General features: G+C 36.0%; 1 protein-coding gene across 3 annotated transcripts in view; it reads left to right on the forward strand.

Moving 5' to 3' along the window:
• Positions 1-13,611, forward strand: part of frem1.L (FRAS1 related extracellular matrix 1 L homeolog) — a 76,432-nt gene that overhangs the window by 12,313 nt on the left and 50,508 nt on the right. For all 3 annotated transcript variants that reach the window (XM_041563847.1, XM_041563846.1, XM_018257768.2), the window contains exons 2-8: positions 2,017-2,483; positions 3,053-3,147; positions 6,128-6,429; positions 8,249-8,448; positions 9,528-9,851; positions 10,848-10,956; positions 12,273-12,404. In XM_041563847.1, the coding sequence (XP_041419781.1) occupies positions 2,256-2,483; positions 3,053-3,147; positions 6,128-6,429; positions 8,249-8,448; positions 9,528-9,851; positions 10,848-10,956; positions 12,273-12,404 (1,390 nt within the window). In that variant the 5' untranslated portion in view covers positions 2,017-2,255. The remainder of the gene's footprint in view (positions 1-2,016; positions 2,484-3,052; positions 3,148-6,127; positions 6,430-8,248; positions 8,449-9,527; positions 9,852-10,847; positions 10,957-12,272; positions 12,405-13,611) is intronic.

A 13,611-nucleotide genomic window follows, 5' to 3' on the forward strand; every position in this document is an offset into this window, starting at 1 on the left:
CTTGAGTTCTGATTGTGTGTTTGTGCAATTAAAACTTTGCTTAGATCCTCTCTTTTAAGAGCTTATAATTACAGTGTGTTTACTTTGTAACTTTAGAGCATCAGTAGCAGGAGTTCTTATACTGATGAAAGGTCATTGCCGCACTAATTAAATGTAGCCTGGGGATCCCTCAGAAGCAATGCTAGTAAACCATTTCATTACATTTTCTGGCTTTAATACTAAGAATTTGTTAGATTGACCCTGGTAAAATTTACTGAAATACCGAACTTGTCTGCAATCTTATTTAGAAAGGTATTTTACTTATGTATGCTACATAATACAATACACTATAAAATCTAATATAATACAACATATTTTTTTAAAAATTAACACCTAGCTCGGTTTTTTTACTTTTTTTGGCTTGGTTATATATTATTTAAAGAGATACTGACACCAGAAATCAAGCCTTTTTTTCTATCATAACATTGACTTTGCATGCTATTTCTGATTTTGCCATAAAGGTATTTGCCCAATTCTTTTACATTACCAATCTGATCCCCTTGTTCCACTATAAGGGGCAGCCATATTTGTGCAGCAATAGTCATTAGCATTAGAAACTCTGACAGGTAAAGAAGGGACAGTCAGGTTGGCAAAACAGTCAGGTTTAGGAACTTCAAGTATCAATTATTTACAAAAGCAGCCCTATCAGGGAAAAATGATCAACACAGGTAACTTTTAATGTGAGTCAGTATAACGTTAAGTTAAGAATGTATTGCTAGATATCAGTCAATCATGGGCACTATTTTTAATTGGATTTCTATTTTAGTCTTTAAAGGGGTTGTTCACCTTCCAACACTTTTATCAGTTCAGTTGGTTTCAGATCGTTCACCAAAATTAAATACTTTTTCCAATTACTTTCTATTTTCTACATGACGTGACGGTTCTTCTAATATTAAAGTGTAAATCTAATTTTTCACCTTCTAAAGCAGCTCTGGGAAGGGTGGGGGGGGGAGTTGACCCTTAAGCTGTTCTAAATTGATACATTTAGTTGATACATTTCTTATCTTTGTCCCTGCTGAGCAGAATCCCTGAGTTTCATTTCAGGCAGCTGTTAGAATTGATACAATGGTTGCTAATACTGCAGAGATGCTGCTGGGAAATGTATCAACTAAATGTTGCAAAATTGCAATTTAGCAACATTGAAAAATTGCACCTGAATTACTGAGCTACCAGACTCAAACACCAGAGACAGCGACATTAAAGTTTAAACTTCGATTTCAGTGAAGCGGTAAAAAATAAAAAATGGAAAGCAATTGAAAATCTGAAAACAAATCATCTGTTTGGAAGGTGAACAACCCCTTTAAAAACACAGATGCTGAATTGCACAGGTGTAGTTGCCAATTGGAGCCAATCAGCAATTAGGTGGATCATGATAATACCTATTGGTAAATACACTTATGTGTGCTAGTTAGTAAATAATCCAAGGTCTCTATGTTTGAAATTTGGTCGATAAAGGATCCTCTGTGGCCAAGTACAAATAACTGCAGTTTAGCAGCATTTTACTCTCTTTTTTATTTCTAGTGGGTTTTTTTAGACGCAGTCTGTATTACAGTATAATTTCTGAAATCGCATCACAAAAGAAACTTGGGGCAAATACCTATTTTAATATACCAGCGACACTTTTAAAGAAAGTTATAAAACAAAAGACAATCTCAGAGAGCGGGAATAGTTATCTTTCAACTTTCAAATAAAAGTGGCAGCAGATTGGCGACAGTTGTTTGGAGCAAAAAGACTTTAGACCGCTTTGTAGCAATGCCAGCGCTTCTGCTTATAATGAAGCTGAATAGACGCATTACCTCCTCGTACAGGTGCAAATCATTATGTGAGCCCCACAAGCTGTGCATACAAAAGTCAAGTTACTACTAATTCTTTAATTGTGTGCAGGATGAAAGGCTCCTCTTTTACACATTTAGTCTCTGCCATCAAGGCAATGATTCCATACTGAATTAACATTGTTGTCTTCTCCTCGTTTCTCAGGATTACAAAACTTTCAAGAAGTGCGTTAATATTTGGCGATGTCAGGAATGCTCAACGAGTTTTATGAATGCTCCTCATCTTCTTGAAAGGGCTTGTTGTGCTCATTAGATACAAGAAGGGGCAGCTGTGGATGTTACTGAACTGGTGACTGATGTATTCCTGCTTCTGGATGTTGTGCTAAAAAATCCTAAGCAGACAAGAAAAACCTCATTGTGGATGTAGTGTTTCCCACAAACAATATGAAGCCTTCTCTTCTATACCCAGCTTTGCTGTCACTGTTGCTCACAAGGGGCCTCTGCACCTCCTTTATAAAAGTCAACCATGGGATGAAAGTTATGAAAGGACAGAGAGCATTCCTGTCAGAGAGTGACCTGCAGTTTTCCATCCCCAGGGAGAAGGATGCCTGCAAAGTGGAAGTGGTTGTTAATGAACCCATTACTCAGAGGGTTGGAAAGTTAATGCCACAGGTAAGTGAAAACGCGTTTTCATGGTTTATTGATTTGATGTCCTTTGATATCAGCTTTTACTGAAATTTAAATGGCGAGGACAATGTATTACGGTTTAAAGGGATAATATAGTTTATGTCTTGTTTTCCATTGAATAGACGTGTATTCACATCATATTTTGTCACTACATATGTTGATACATGAAGGGGTGGCTGTTTTCTCCCATGTCCCACCTTTGTATTTCCTGGCACTGTCAGGCCCTCTTCTGGTAAACATCACAAAGTAGAAGTAGATGACTATGGTGAACACTGCACAAAAGTACCTAAGACCATTGGGATTTTAGAAGAAGGAGCACTGATACTGGGAAGGAGGTTAGCAATATAAGTCATTTGTGTAGCAAATTGGCAAATATGCACTTACATAAGGTTTCCAGTACACACTCTTTTACGCTAACATCTTTCATTTTAATAATAAACCCTTATAAATAGGTTGTAGATTCCCTAAAGATGTGTAATGAATGGTTAACGCACAATAGAATTATTTAAACAAAATTATAAATAATCTTGATTAAAATGTCTTGTTTCTCATAGGTGTTTGACTGCCATTTCCTAGCCAATGAAGTTGAGTACACTCACAATGGCTGCCCTCTCCTGGATGAAGATGAAGTCATGCTCAGACTTTACAGGTCAGTGACCAGAAATCCATATATATCAGGTATATAGCAGCAACATTGCACAATATGGTGCCAAAATAGTGCAGGTATAAAACACTAAAGGGGTTATTAACATTTGACTTAACTTTTAGTATTCTGAGATAATTTGCAATTGGTTTTCATGTTTTATTATTTGTGGTTTTTGAGTTATTTAGCTTTTTATTCAGCAGCTCTCCAGTTTGCAATTTCAGCATTCTGGTTGCTAGGGTCCAAAGTAACCTAGCATCCATGCAATAATTGAAGAGAATTGGATTATGAATTGGAGAGGCCGGAATAGAAAGATGAGTAATAAAAAGTAACAATAACAATAAATGTGTAGCCTTACAGAGCACTTGTTTTATATGGGGTCAGTGACCCCCCATTTGAAAGCTGGGAAGAGTCCGAAGAAGAAGGCAAATAATTCAAAGACTATAAAAATAATATATAATTTAAAAAATGTTTTAAATACTATAAAATAAATAACCAGGACCAAAGGATAAGTTGCTTAGAATTGGCCATTCTATAAAATACTAAAAGTTAACCTGAGGGTAAAACATCCCTTTAAACTGGAAGTAGCAAGACAACTTTTACGCAGAGCTGTTTCTGCCATGAGGCAAGGTGTATGATGGTAAATTCCCTAGTGTTAAATTAGCTTAAAGGGATACTGTCATGGGAAAAAAAATTTTTTTGAAAATTAATCAGTTAATAGTGCTGCTCCAGCAGAAATCTGCACTGAAATCCATTTCTCAAAAGAGCAAACAGATTTTTTTATATTCAATTTTGAAATCTGACATGGGGCTAGACATTTTGTCAATTTCCCAGCTGCCCCTGGTCATGTGATTTGTGCCTGAACTTTAGGAGAGAAATGCTTTCTGGCAGGCTGCGGTTTTTCCTTCTCAATGTAACTGAATGTGTCTCAGTGGGACATGGATTTTACTATTGAGTGTTGTTCTTATATCTACCAGGCAGCTGTTATCTTGTGTTAGGGAGCTGTTATCTGGTTACCTTCCCATTGTTCTGTTGTTTGGCTGCTGGGGGGGAAAAGGGAGGGGGTGATATCACTCCAACTTGCAGTACAGCAGTAAAGAGTGATTGAAGTTTATCAAAGCACAAGTCACATGACTTGGGGCAGCTGGGAAATTCACAAAATGTCTAGCCCCATGTCAGATTTTAAAATTTAATATAAAAAAATCTGTTTGCTCTTTTGAGAAATGGATTTCAGTGCAGAATTCTGCTGGAGCAGCACTATTAACTGATGCATTTTGAAAAAATGTTTTTTTCCCATGATAGTATCCCTTTAAAGATTTTAATTGTAATGAAACATAGGGCATTGCATTTTTTCAGCCTGAATATATTTCCTACTAGACTAGACTTCCTACTAGGCAACTAAAAAGCTCCAAATTGCCTCATTATGGTAAGCACCTGCAGGTTATGCTAAATGCATTAGCCAAAGCTTTCATGCAATCATCTTCTGCCTCTTATGTGCAAGTGATTATAGCAATATGATGTCAATTATACAGATACCACATAACCCTTAGGGTAAAGCTACACAGGAGATTTTAATCAGATTTTGTGGGTCAGATTTTATCTCATCTTGCCATACAACAGCACAAAATTTGTAGGATGCTACGAAATCTGATCCCCCTATAGATAGAAACGTAAAGTTTGATCAGATAAATTTGGATGGTGTAGTTTGTTCATGCGTCTACATCTGACAATTGATGTATCTCAATGGGAACAAAAGTCAGTCAAACATCAGATTGTATCTTATCAGATGAAGATGCAGCATACAATGTTCCCATCTGAGTCCAGTCTGATGGAAATTTTTCCATGTAGTTTACACATCAGGTTTTTGTATCAGTCCCATAATATTTTGACCTATGCAACTACATCTGACTTGTAGGATGCATTTTGTTGATCCAACACCATCCTTCAAAATCACTCATGGAGTTTAGCGCTTTCAGCTTTGCTGACTTCAAGAGCAAAGAGCCATATCCTCTAATCTAGCATTACTTGACATGATGGTAATGACCATTTCTCTTTCCCTACCCTCCCCCCAGCCAAAACACCAACTCCACCCCCAACACTACCCTGTTTGCCCATACCTGTCAATAAAATGCAGAGTAGCACATTGGGGTTGGAGACCAACTCTGACTGTGATCGCTATCAGATGTCAAGATGTCAAGAGATCTGGGAAAAAATATGTCAACCTACCAGTAGTGATGGGCAAATTTGATCGGAAAAATTCATGAACCAGCGAAAATTCACGAAACACATTGAAGTCAATGGTTGTCAAAATAAATTTGACGCACGACAATTTTTGATGGGAGTGACAATTTTTATACACACGACTGTTTTGTCCAAATGCATTAAGTCAATGGGCGTCAAACAATTTTTTTTGTCGCAGCGGATTTTTCGCGGGTGAATTTTCAACGCAGTTTCATGAAAACAATTGCGGTGGCAAAATGAGAAAATTCTCTGCAAATCCATGCCTGGCGAACTTATTCGTCCGGCACTACCTACCAGCAGTTAAAGTCAGGAATAATTTTGCTTCAAGTGAAATATTAGTTTTGTCGACGAGTCAATTCAAATTCACTGGGGGTGCCAACGTATTAGGCAGTAGATATACAGTAAGTGCTTACCTTACACACTGGGCTGTGCTCCTATTTGTTGAAGGGTCTACTGGCCCAGGGTAATATCCATTGAGCATTGTGCCGCTATCTCTGTTGATATCCCTACTACCTTCTTTTCTGTCCTGAAAAACTTGCATGCACAGTAGAGTAAAAAATCTGAAATTTCAAAGTTAACATTCTGATACTTACTTCTTGCACTGAACAGATTATTATATAAGAATATTTAGAAAATATATATTTCACATATATTTGATATTCAATGGTTTCTGAGGGGAACAATCCTATTTTGTGCAACAGTTACCAACTGTTCTAAATCCTCTTTTTACTGATTTCCCTTTCAGGTTTACAGAAACTGAAACTTTTACTGAAACCTTTCTGTTGAGGGTGAAGTTAATAGAGCCTGACTGTAATATCATACAGCTGGGGCCTAAAAGGCTTGAAGTTCCAGAGTTTTATGGTCTATCTGACTTTATTGATAAGAACATACTGAGCTTTGACTATGACAAAAGAATAAACCTTGAATGTACCATCAGAATATCGCCTTCTGAATCTTTCCTTCCTGCACACGGTCAGCTTGTGACTGGAGATCCCGTGAAACAAGAACCACGTGGAGATCAACCTCAGAGCTTCTTCCATGGATCAGGTAAGTTATTCTACTTAATGGCATAACAGCACAGCAACCATGCGGAAGCTTTGTACCATTATACAAGCTATTGACTGACCATGATGTGCAGTGCTAGCTTATCATATAAGAAGATCATACTGACACCTTAATATTAGACACATGTCAGCAATGAGGAAGTCTCAAACTGCTGCAAGAAGGCTGAGGGAATCTGTACAAGAAGCATGGAACAAGTCATTATAGATATCCAGCGTCACACTGAAATAATACAGCATTATATACAGGTATGGGACCTATTATCCAGAATGCTCGGGACCTGGGGCTTTCCGGATAACGGGTCTTTCTGTAATTTGGATCTTGACTCCTTAACACAACTAGAAAATCATGTAAACATTAAATAAACCCAATAGGCTGGTTTTGCTTCCAATAAGGATTAATTATATCTTAGTTTGGATCAAGTACAAGGTACTGTTTTATTATAACAGAGCAAAAGGAAATCATTTTTAAAAATATGGAGTCTATGGGAGATGGTCTTTCCGTAATTCTGAACTTTCTGGATAATGGGTTTCCAGATAACGGATCCCATACCATACCCATACCAATGCCTGACATATTAATTCTGTGCTCAGTCAGACTAAAAGAAATAGCAAAGCAAAAACAGAAATGCGTCCATTTACAAATAACTTGAAAATATTTTAACGTTTATTTGGGGGCCGATTCACTAAGGGTCGAATATCGAGGGTTAATTAACCCTCGATATTCGACTAGGATTTAGCGCAGATAGTTCGATCGAACGATCGAAGGATAATTCCTTTGATCGAACGATAAAATCCTTCGAATTGAACGATTATCCTTCGATCAAAAAAAATTAGCCAAGCCTATGGGGACCTTCCCCATAGGCTAACATTGACTTCGGTAGCTTTTAGATGGTGAACTAGGGGGTCGAAGTTTTTTTTAAAGAGACAGTACTTCGACTATCGAATGGTCGAATAGTCGAACAATTTTTACTTTGAATCCTTCGATTCGAAGTCGTAGTCGAAGGTCGAAGTAGCCCATTCGATGGTTGAAGTAGCCCAAAAAAAACTTTGAAGTTTTTTACCTTCGAATCCTTCACTCGAAGTTAGTGAATCGGCCCCAAAAAAATTGGAAATGTACTCAGTTATTTTTCATTATACAAAATATCATTATTTTTGTGGACATCCACTTTAAAAAGTACTGTATTATTAAGGGGTAGTTTTGTAACTATGGACAGACCCTGTGACTAGAATCTGGAGAAATAGAGGCCTGCATGCAAAACTGTGGATCACTGGCAATTTTGAGCAGGTTCCAGGCCTGCTACAATTTTGGCAAGGGGGTCCTAAAATTTTTTTGTTTTTGCAAGGGCGCTCCTGAAAAGATTTGAACATCCATCTACCAATTTAACCATTACATTTGTTATAGATGCTTTAATAGGTTTTTTACGTTATGCCAATGATTCAGATTTTATTTATTTATTTAATTGAAGTGTATCATCTCAAGCAGCTTTAGTAAATATTAACATGTTACATGTCATGAGCTTGTAAATTTCACGAGTATAAGAAGGAAAATGTGTTTTTTTTTATAAAAACCATAAACAAAAATAATACTTTATCAGTATTAAAGCTAAATATATTTTCCAAAAAAAAATACTCAATATTGCAAAATTAGGTAGGATTATTTTCTGTTTTAGATGGTTTTATGAGCTAGACAGCATTTTTTTTTTTTGGAAAGATCAGAAATATTCATACTTGGTTTTTAACCTTTATAAACTTTTCAGATAGGTACAGCCATTCTTACTTGAATTTCATCTCCTATTTTATAGATCAAAAGCCAGGTCCTCTGTGCAAGAATGGAGGTTGTATACAAGGTTTAAAGAGCATCCAGAAGACTATTAAAATAAGTTGTGAAGATTTCCTTGTGATGGGCATTAGATACCAGCACTTGGATCCTCCATCTCCGGATGTTGATTATATAGTCATCAGGTTGGATCTTACAGACACAAGAAGCAAATCACTTTACAAGGTATCAGTCTTCGTCACTTGCATTTAATACAGCACCCAATTGTGAACACTCAAGCACAACAAATTGTAGTAGATACTGGAAGTGGTCAATAAATTGATCAGGAGGGAGGTGCAGGGCTGAAGGGTGTAGGAAGTTTGTGTTGCGTGTTTGTGTTGAACCAAAAGAATCATTGTACTTGGTGTTAAATATAGGGCTATCTCAAAAATTTCAAATCTCCCAAATCACATGGTCTCCTGCCTCTACTCTTTTATATCATATTATGCAGTGCCTTGATGCACCAAAGTAGATGCAACTAGATATTTTTTACACAGCACTAATATAGATGAAAACAGATGGGCAGAAGCTCAGCGTACATAAATGAGCCCATATGCCTTCTATTATAGCACAGTCTCTGTTTTTAAAAATAATTGACTCATTCATGAAGTAGTAGTACCACACTTTGGAATGTGAATCCTGAAAGGCTGGTCATGCCACAGTGCAAGTTGCAGTAGATTTTAATATCTGATAGAGACTTGTTCACATATCAGTCAAGCCAGATGTAAGCTGAGGACCACACATGGCTCTGGATGCGGTATTCATACAACCGGTCTGTAAAGTATTCTCTTTTTTTGAAATACTATGTCACACCAGGACTGCCACAATTGAAGTGCTTGCCTTGACAGGCATCAAGAAAATCAGTCCTTGGCAAAAAGACAGAACCAGTACCAAACTATAAGAATGCAAAAAAAAAGAGATGTAGACTCTTGGAAGAAGTGAGGCCCAACGGTTGATTTAAAAAGGAAGTCTTAAATATGGCAATGATTGTATGTGTGGAATGTTACAGCATCCTCAATGTTGCACTGTGTAAAATGTCTACTACAAAGCTTCTACCTAAAGGAAAGGAAATAATAATATGCCTTGAATCGGCATGGGGTAATTAAATAAAGATGTTGATGTCCACTGCCGGAGGAGGGTCTTTATCTGCAGGAGGGTGTCTTTATTCATTGTAATTTATAACAATTACAATGCCTCCTTATGTTTCTAAATGTTGCAGATGTTTGCATTATACGACTGCTAACTGTACATGCATTTCCTTACAGTCGGAGCATGCCTGGATTCCTGTTCTTATTCGGGATGCTGTTCCAAATCAGATCCCCAAAGCCACCTTCATGTCCATGTTTATCTTAGAAGTAGATCAGTTTATTCTAACACCCATCTCAACAGCAACACTGGATGCTGAGGACAGTGAAACAGCCAAACATCTTCTGGTCTTCAATATCACAGTACCTCCAAGCAATGGGTTCATCACACACTTATCTGACCACACCAAGCCTATTACATCCTTCACATGGAAAGATCTCAATGAGATGCTCATAGCATATCAGCCCCCAAACAGCAGCCACACAGAGAGAAGAAACTTGGAGGTAAATGGGCTGTTTGGTGCCTTTTAATAATCACATTAATAATTTAGTATGTTTCTGATGACAAATCTTGAACTGTGTATTAGCTTAGAGACATTTATCAAAGGGGTATCTTTTTCTGCAGTATATTCTGCATGAATGCATCAGTTTGCCTGAATTTATCCCTGAATTGTGTGGATATAAAAGCTAATTTGTGAACACACTATGAGCCATGTGCAATTTTCAGATACACATAATTTTAATTGCTCCAATTTTTCCCAGAATATCATCATCATTGTGGCCACATACTGAGTTGCACTCACATGTTTTCATGAAACAGTTACAGGTTGAGGTTATTTTGGCACGTCTGTTGTGGCTGCTGATGCAACCCACTTTAGGTATCCTGGAATTACTGCCACATTACTGACGGTAACACCAGGCTTCCCCAAAGTCAACAAACACACTTGCAAATGGTTCATCAGACAAGACACAATGGTGCTCACTGCAACTATACAGTAGTACAAGAAGCATGTTTGGATGATATTTCCATACATTTTCACACTTATGGTCCTAAATCATCCTTCACCAGTTAATTCTAGTTACTAGAGCTCATGGCATAAACAGGCACTTCAAGCTTTTATTTATCAACAAGAAAAATAGAATATATTTTGTATGGAGGTATGCCCTATAGAAGACATCCACATTTTTTTAGTTTAATAATCTTTAGTTTCATATTTACTACTAAAATAAAACAGGCATATTTTCTATTCTTAGCGCTATTCTGTATATATTATTTGGCAGCAAAGATACGAATTGGAGTTGATTGGTTCTCTTGGTTATTATGCATACATAGCTCATTTGCATACTTTGTTTAAATTCACTAGTACATTTACTGATTACTAGCTGTAACCCATGCCCTCTTCCTATGTTTTTATTTTGTTTTTTTAATGCTCTCTCCCAAAATCTGAGCCACTGTATCGGTCTAAGTATAAGAAATCTATACTTCTTCGCATTTAACAGGTGGAGTTTGAGGTGCACGACTTCTTTTTTGAAAGGAGTTCTCCAATTACAGTGCATATCTCTATACGTACAGCTGACACAAATGCTCCTCGTGTTTCATGGAATATGGGTATGATTTTTATGATGTTAAACATTAATTAGTGTGCACTGATATGTTAACCATTACTAATTCAAATGCAAATTGAAGCAAAATCAAGCAGTTTTGAAGTCAAAAGATAATAGTTAAGAGATAATAGTTAAGATAAGTTATTCTTTTTTATACACGTTTGTTTTTACAAGATCATCCCTGGTCAAAGAACGCATCTTGAATTTAGAATGTACGGCTAACTGAACCACATAGATTTCTCTGTTAAATTGTATCGCTACAGAAATACGTTTTGCATGAGTTGATGATCATCCTCTTAGTAGTGCATTGGTTAATTCTTACTTAATTATTACTTAATTAGCAAGTAGATCAACCACCTGATGAGTTTCAACAAAATCCATTTTTATTTATACACACTGATATTAAGTTCTTTGTCAAGATTTTTTTATAGCTATCCCAATGCTGTGTATATATACACAAATATGCAGACTTTCTTTGCAGAATTAACCATGATTATGGGGCCTATTTATTAAACCTCAATTTTTCTGGTTGAGTTTTTAAACTCCAATTGTTAGAAGAAGGAAATAAGCTTGAACTTTTAGAGATTTATTATTCCCCAAAGCGGTTTAAAATCAGAATCCGAAAATACTCCATCTACAACCTGTCGAGGTCCTGTAGAAGTCAACTGCAGATGTCCCTGAAGATGTTTGTTGACATCGTGATCTGCGTTGGTTTTCTTCTGATAACCTGATAAATTCGAGTTTTCAGACAATAATTCGATAAAGTGAGTTTTTGGAGCATCAATTAAAAAATGAAGCATGATTCAAATCAGCGAACAATTTTTTAATGACTTTTTTCGCACCATTTTTTTTTCGAGCTGATTTTTTGATAAATTAGTTAAATTCTCGGGTCAAAGATTTTTTGTGTTAATAAAAAAGTTTAAATTTGAATTTTAGCAATTTTCCACCTATATGTTGAACTGAACTTTACTAAGAAAAAAGAGTGTATATATATATATATATTTATATATAATGGTTCCTGGAGAACTGCAGAAATAATGAAATCCTTCTATAGAGAAGTTCAGGGGCTATAGCCCTAAAAAAAATAGAAAGTTTATATAAAAAAAAGAAAGTTTTTTTAAAAAAATATATATATATACGGTATATATATATATACGGTATATATATATATATATACGGTATATATATATATATATATATATATATATATATATTTATATATAATGGTTCCTGGAGAACTGCAGAAATAATGAAATCCTGGCTGTATACAATAAAATCAGGTATTTTGTACTTTTATTTTTATCCATTTGGTTTAAAAAGGTTTGGATCTACTGGAAGGCCAGTCTCGACCAATCACATGGAAACAGTTTCAAATTGTAGACAATGACAACATCAATGCAGTTCGTTTGGTCATTGTAGATGGATTGCAGCATGGACGTATTACTCTAAGAGGTAAATGTGTTTTTTCATTGTCAGTGCATAAGATGATTATTTACTATAGCTGTTGAGATGAGGTGTCATCAAATTAGTAATAAAATGGCAAATGTATATAGGATGCACTGAGAACTTGATTGACTGACATCTGTAAGGAACAATTGGCTGAGTATAAGTGAACTGAACTACATATGCTGGGTCTTGTAGTGAATTGTCTATTGTATCGATACAATATTTTTTTCTGTAGTTAAGGGAAATTTTGATCAGAAAACCCATTATCATGTTAAAAAAAATTAAATCTGCCTCAGTTTAAATGCCATGTTTTTCACACTCACCCAAAGCGCAATACAGAAAATGACACTGATTATCATTTAGATATCAAAGTGCCATTGATCACTTACCAGTTTACAGTTTACATAGGTCAATTTTGTTTAAACCCTTTTGTAAATTCATAGAAATGTCACAACAACATACATACCAAATAATCTTCTGTTATAAATTTAGAATAAATTGAATTTTCCGAGGATTGAAACACGCCATTGAACTGAAAAATTAAGAGATTAGGACAAATCACTCAGTTTAATTGACTCTTTTAACATAAATAAGTCTGACTAGCTTCAGCTGAAAGACTAACATAACTGGATGGCAAAGCTGCGTGATTACACAGAGAGTGGAATAGAGAGAGTTACTGATTTTGTTAAAAATAGAAAATATGGTACTGTACAAAAGGAAATGTGCCTGAAAATCTTTGGATTTCTTTAGTTTGCTAGACCTAAGTAATAGTAGTTGTGCCCAAAGAAATGGGATCCCATGGAACTCCCTCCTTCTAATATTTTTAGAACTTTGCTGGGGTCTTGTTGTATTTATTTTAAATGATCACCTTGGGGCACATGGCATATACTTTCCTAATTTTTCTCTCCATTTCCTGCAGGTCCCAAAAAAAAAAAAAAAAAGATTTAGGACCATATGTTCCTATAATAAAACACACACTTTTATTTTGTCTATATGCCCTGCTGCTGGCCAGAACCAGGAAAAGGCATGCGTGAGAAGCATTAACTTGAGGGTCAGTTCCACCTTTACATCATTTTTTTGGAACTGACTGCCTCCCTCACCAGAAATGATAGAAAGAAGAGAATGCTTTAGGCCATCTCTACCTTATCATTTTTAAAACTTTTACTTATCGGTCTACTCCAGGCTGCCTGTGGCATGGCGCCATTGCTTTCCA

The sequence above is a fragment of the Xenopus laevis genome, chromosome 1L, assembly GCF_017654675.1.
Source record: "Xenopus laevis strain J_2021 chromosome 1L, Xenopus_laevis_v10.1, whole genome shotgun sequence".
In the NCBI taxonomy this organism is placed as follows: domain Eukaryota; kingdom Metazoa; phylum Chordata; class Amphibia; order Anura; family Pipidae; genus Xenopus; species Xenopus laevis.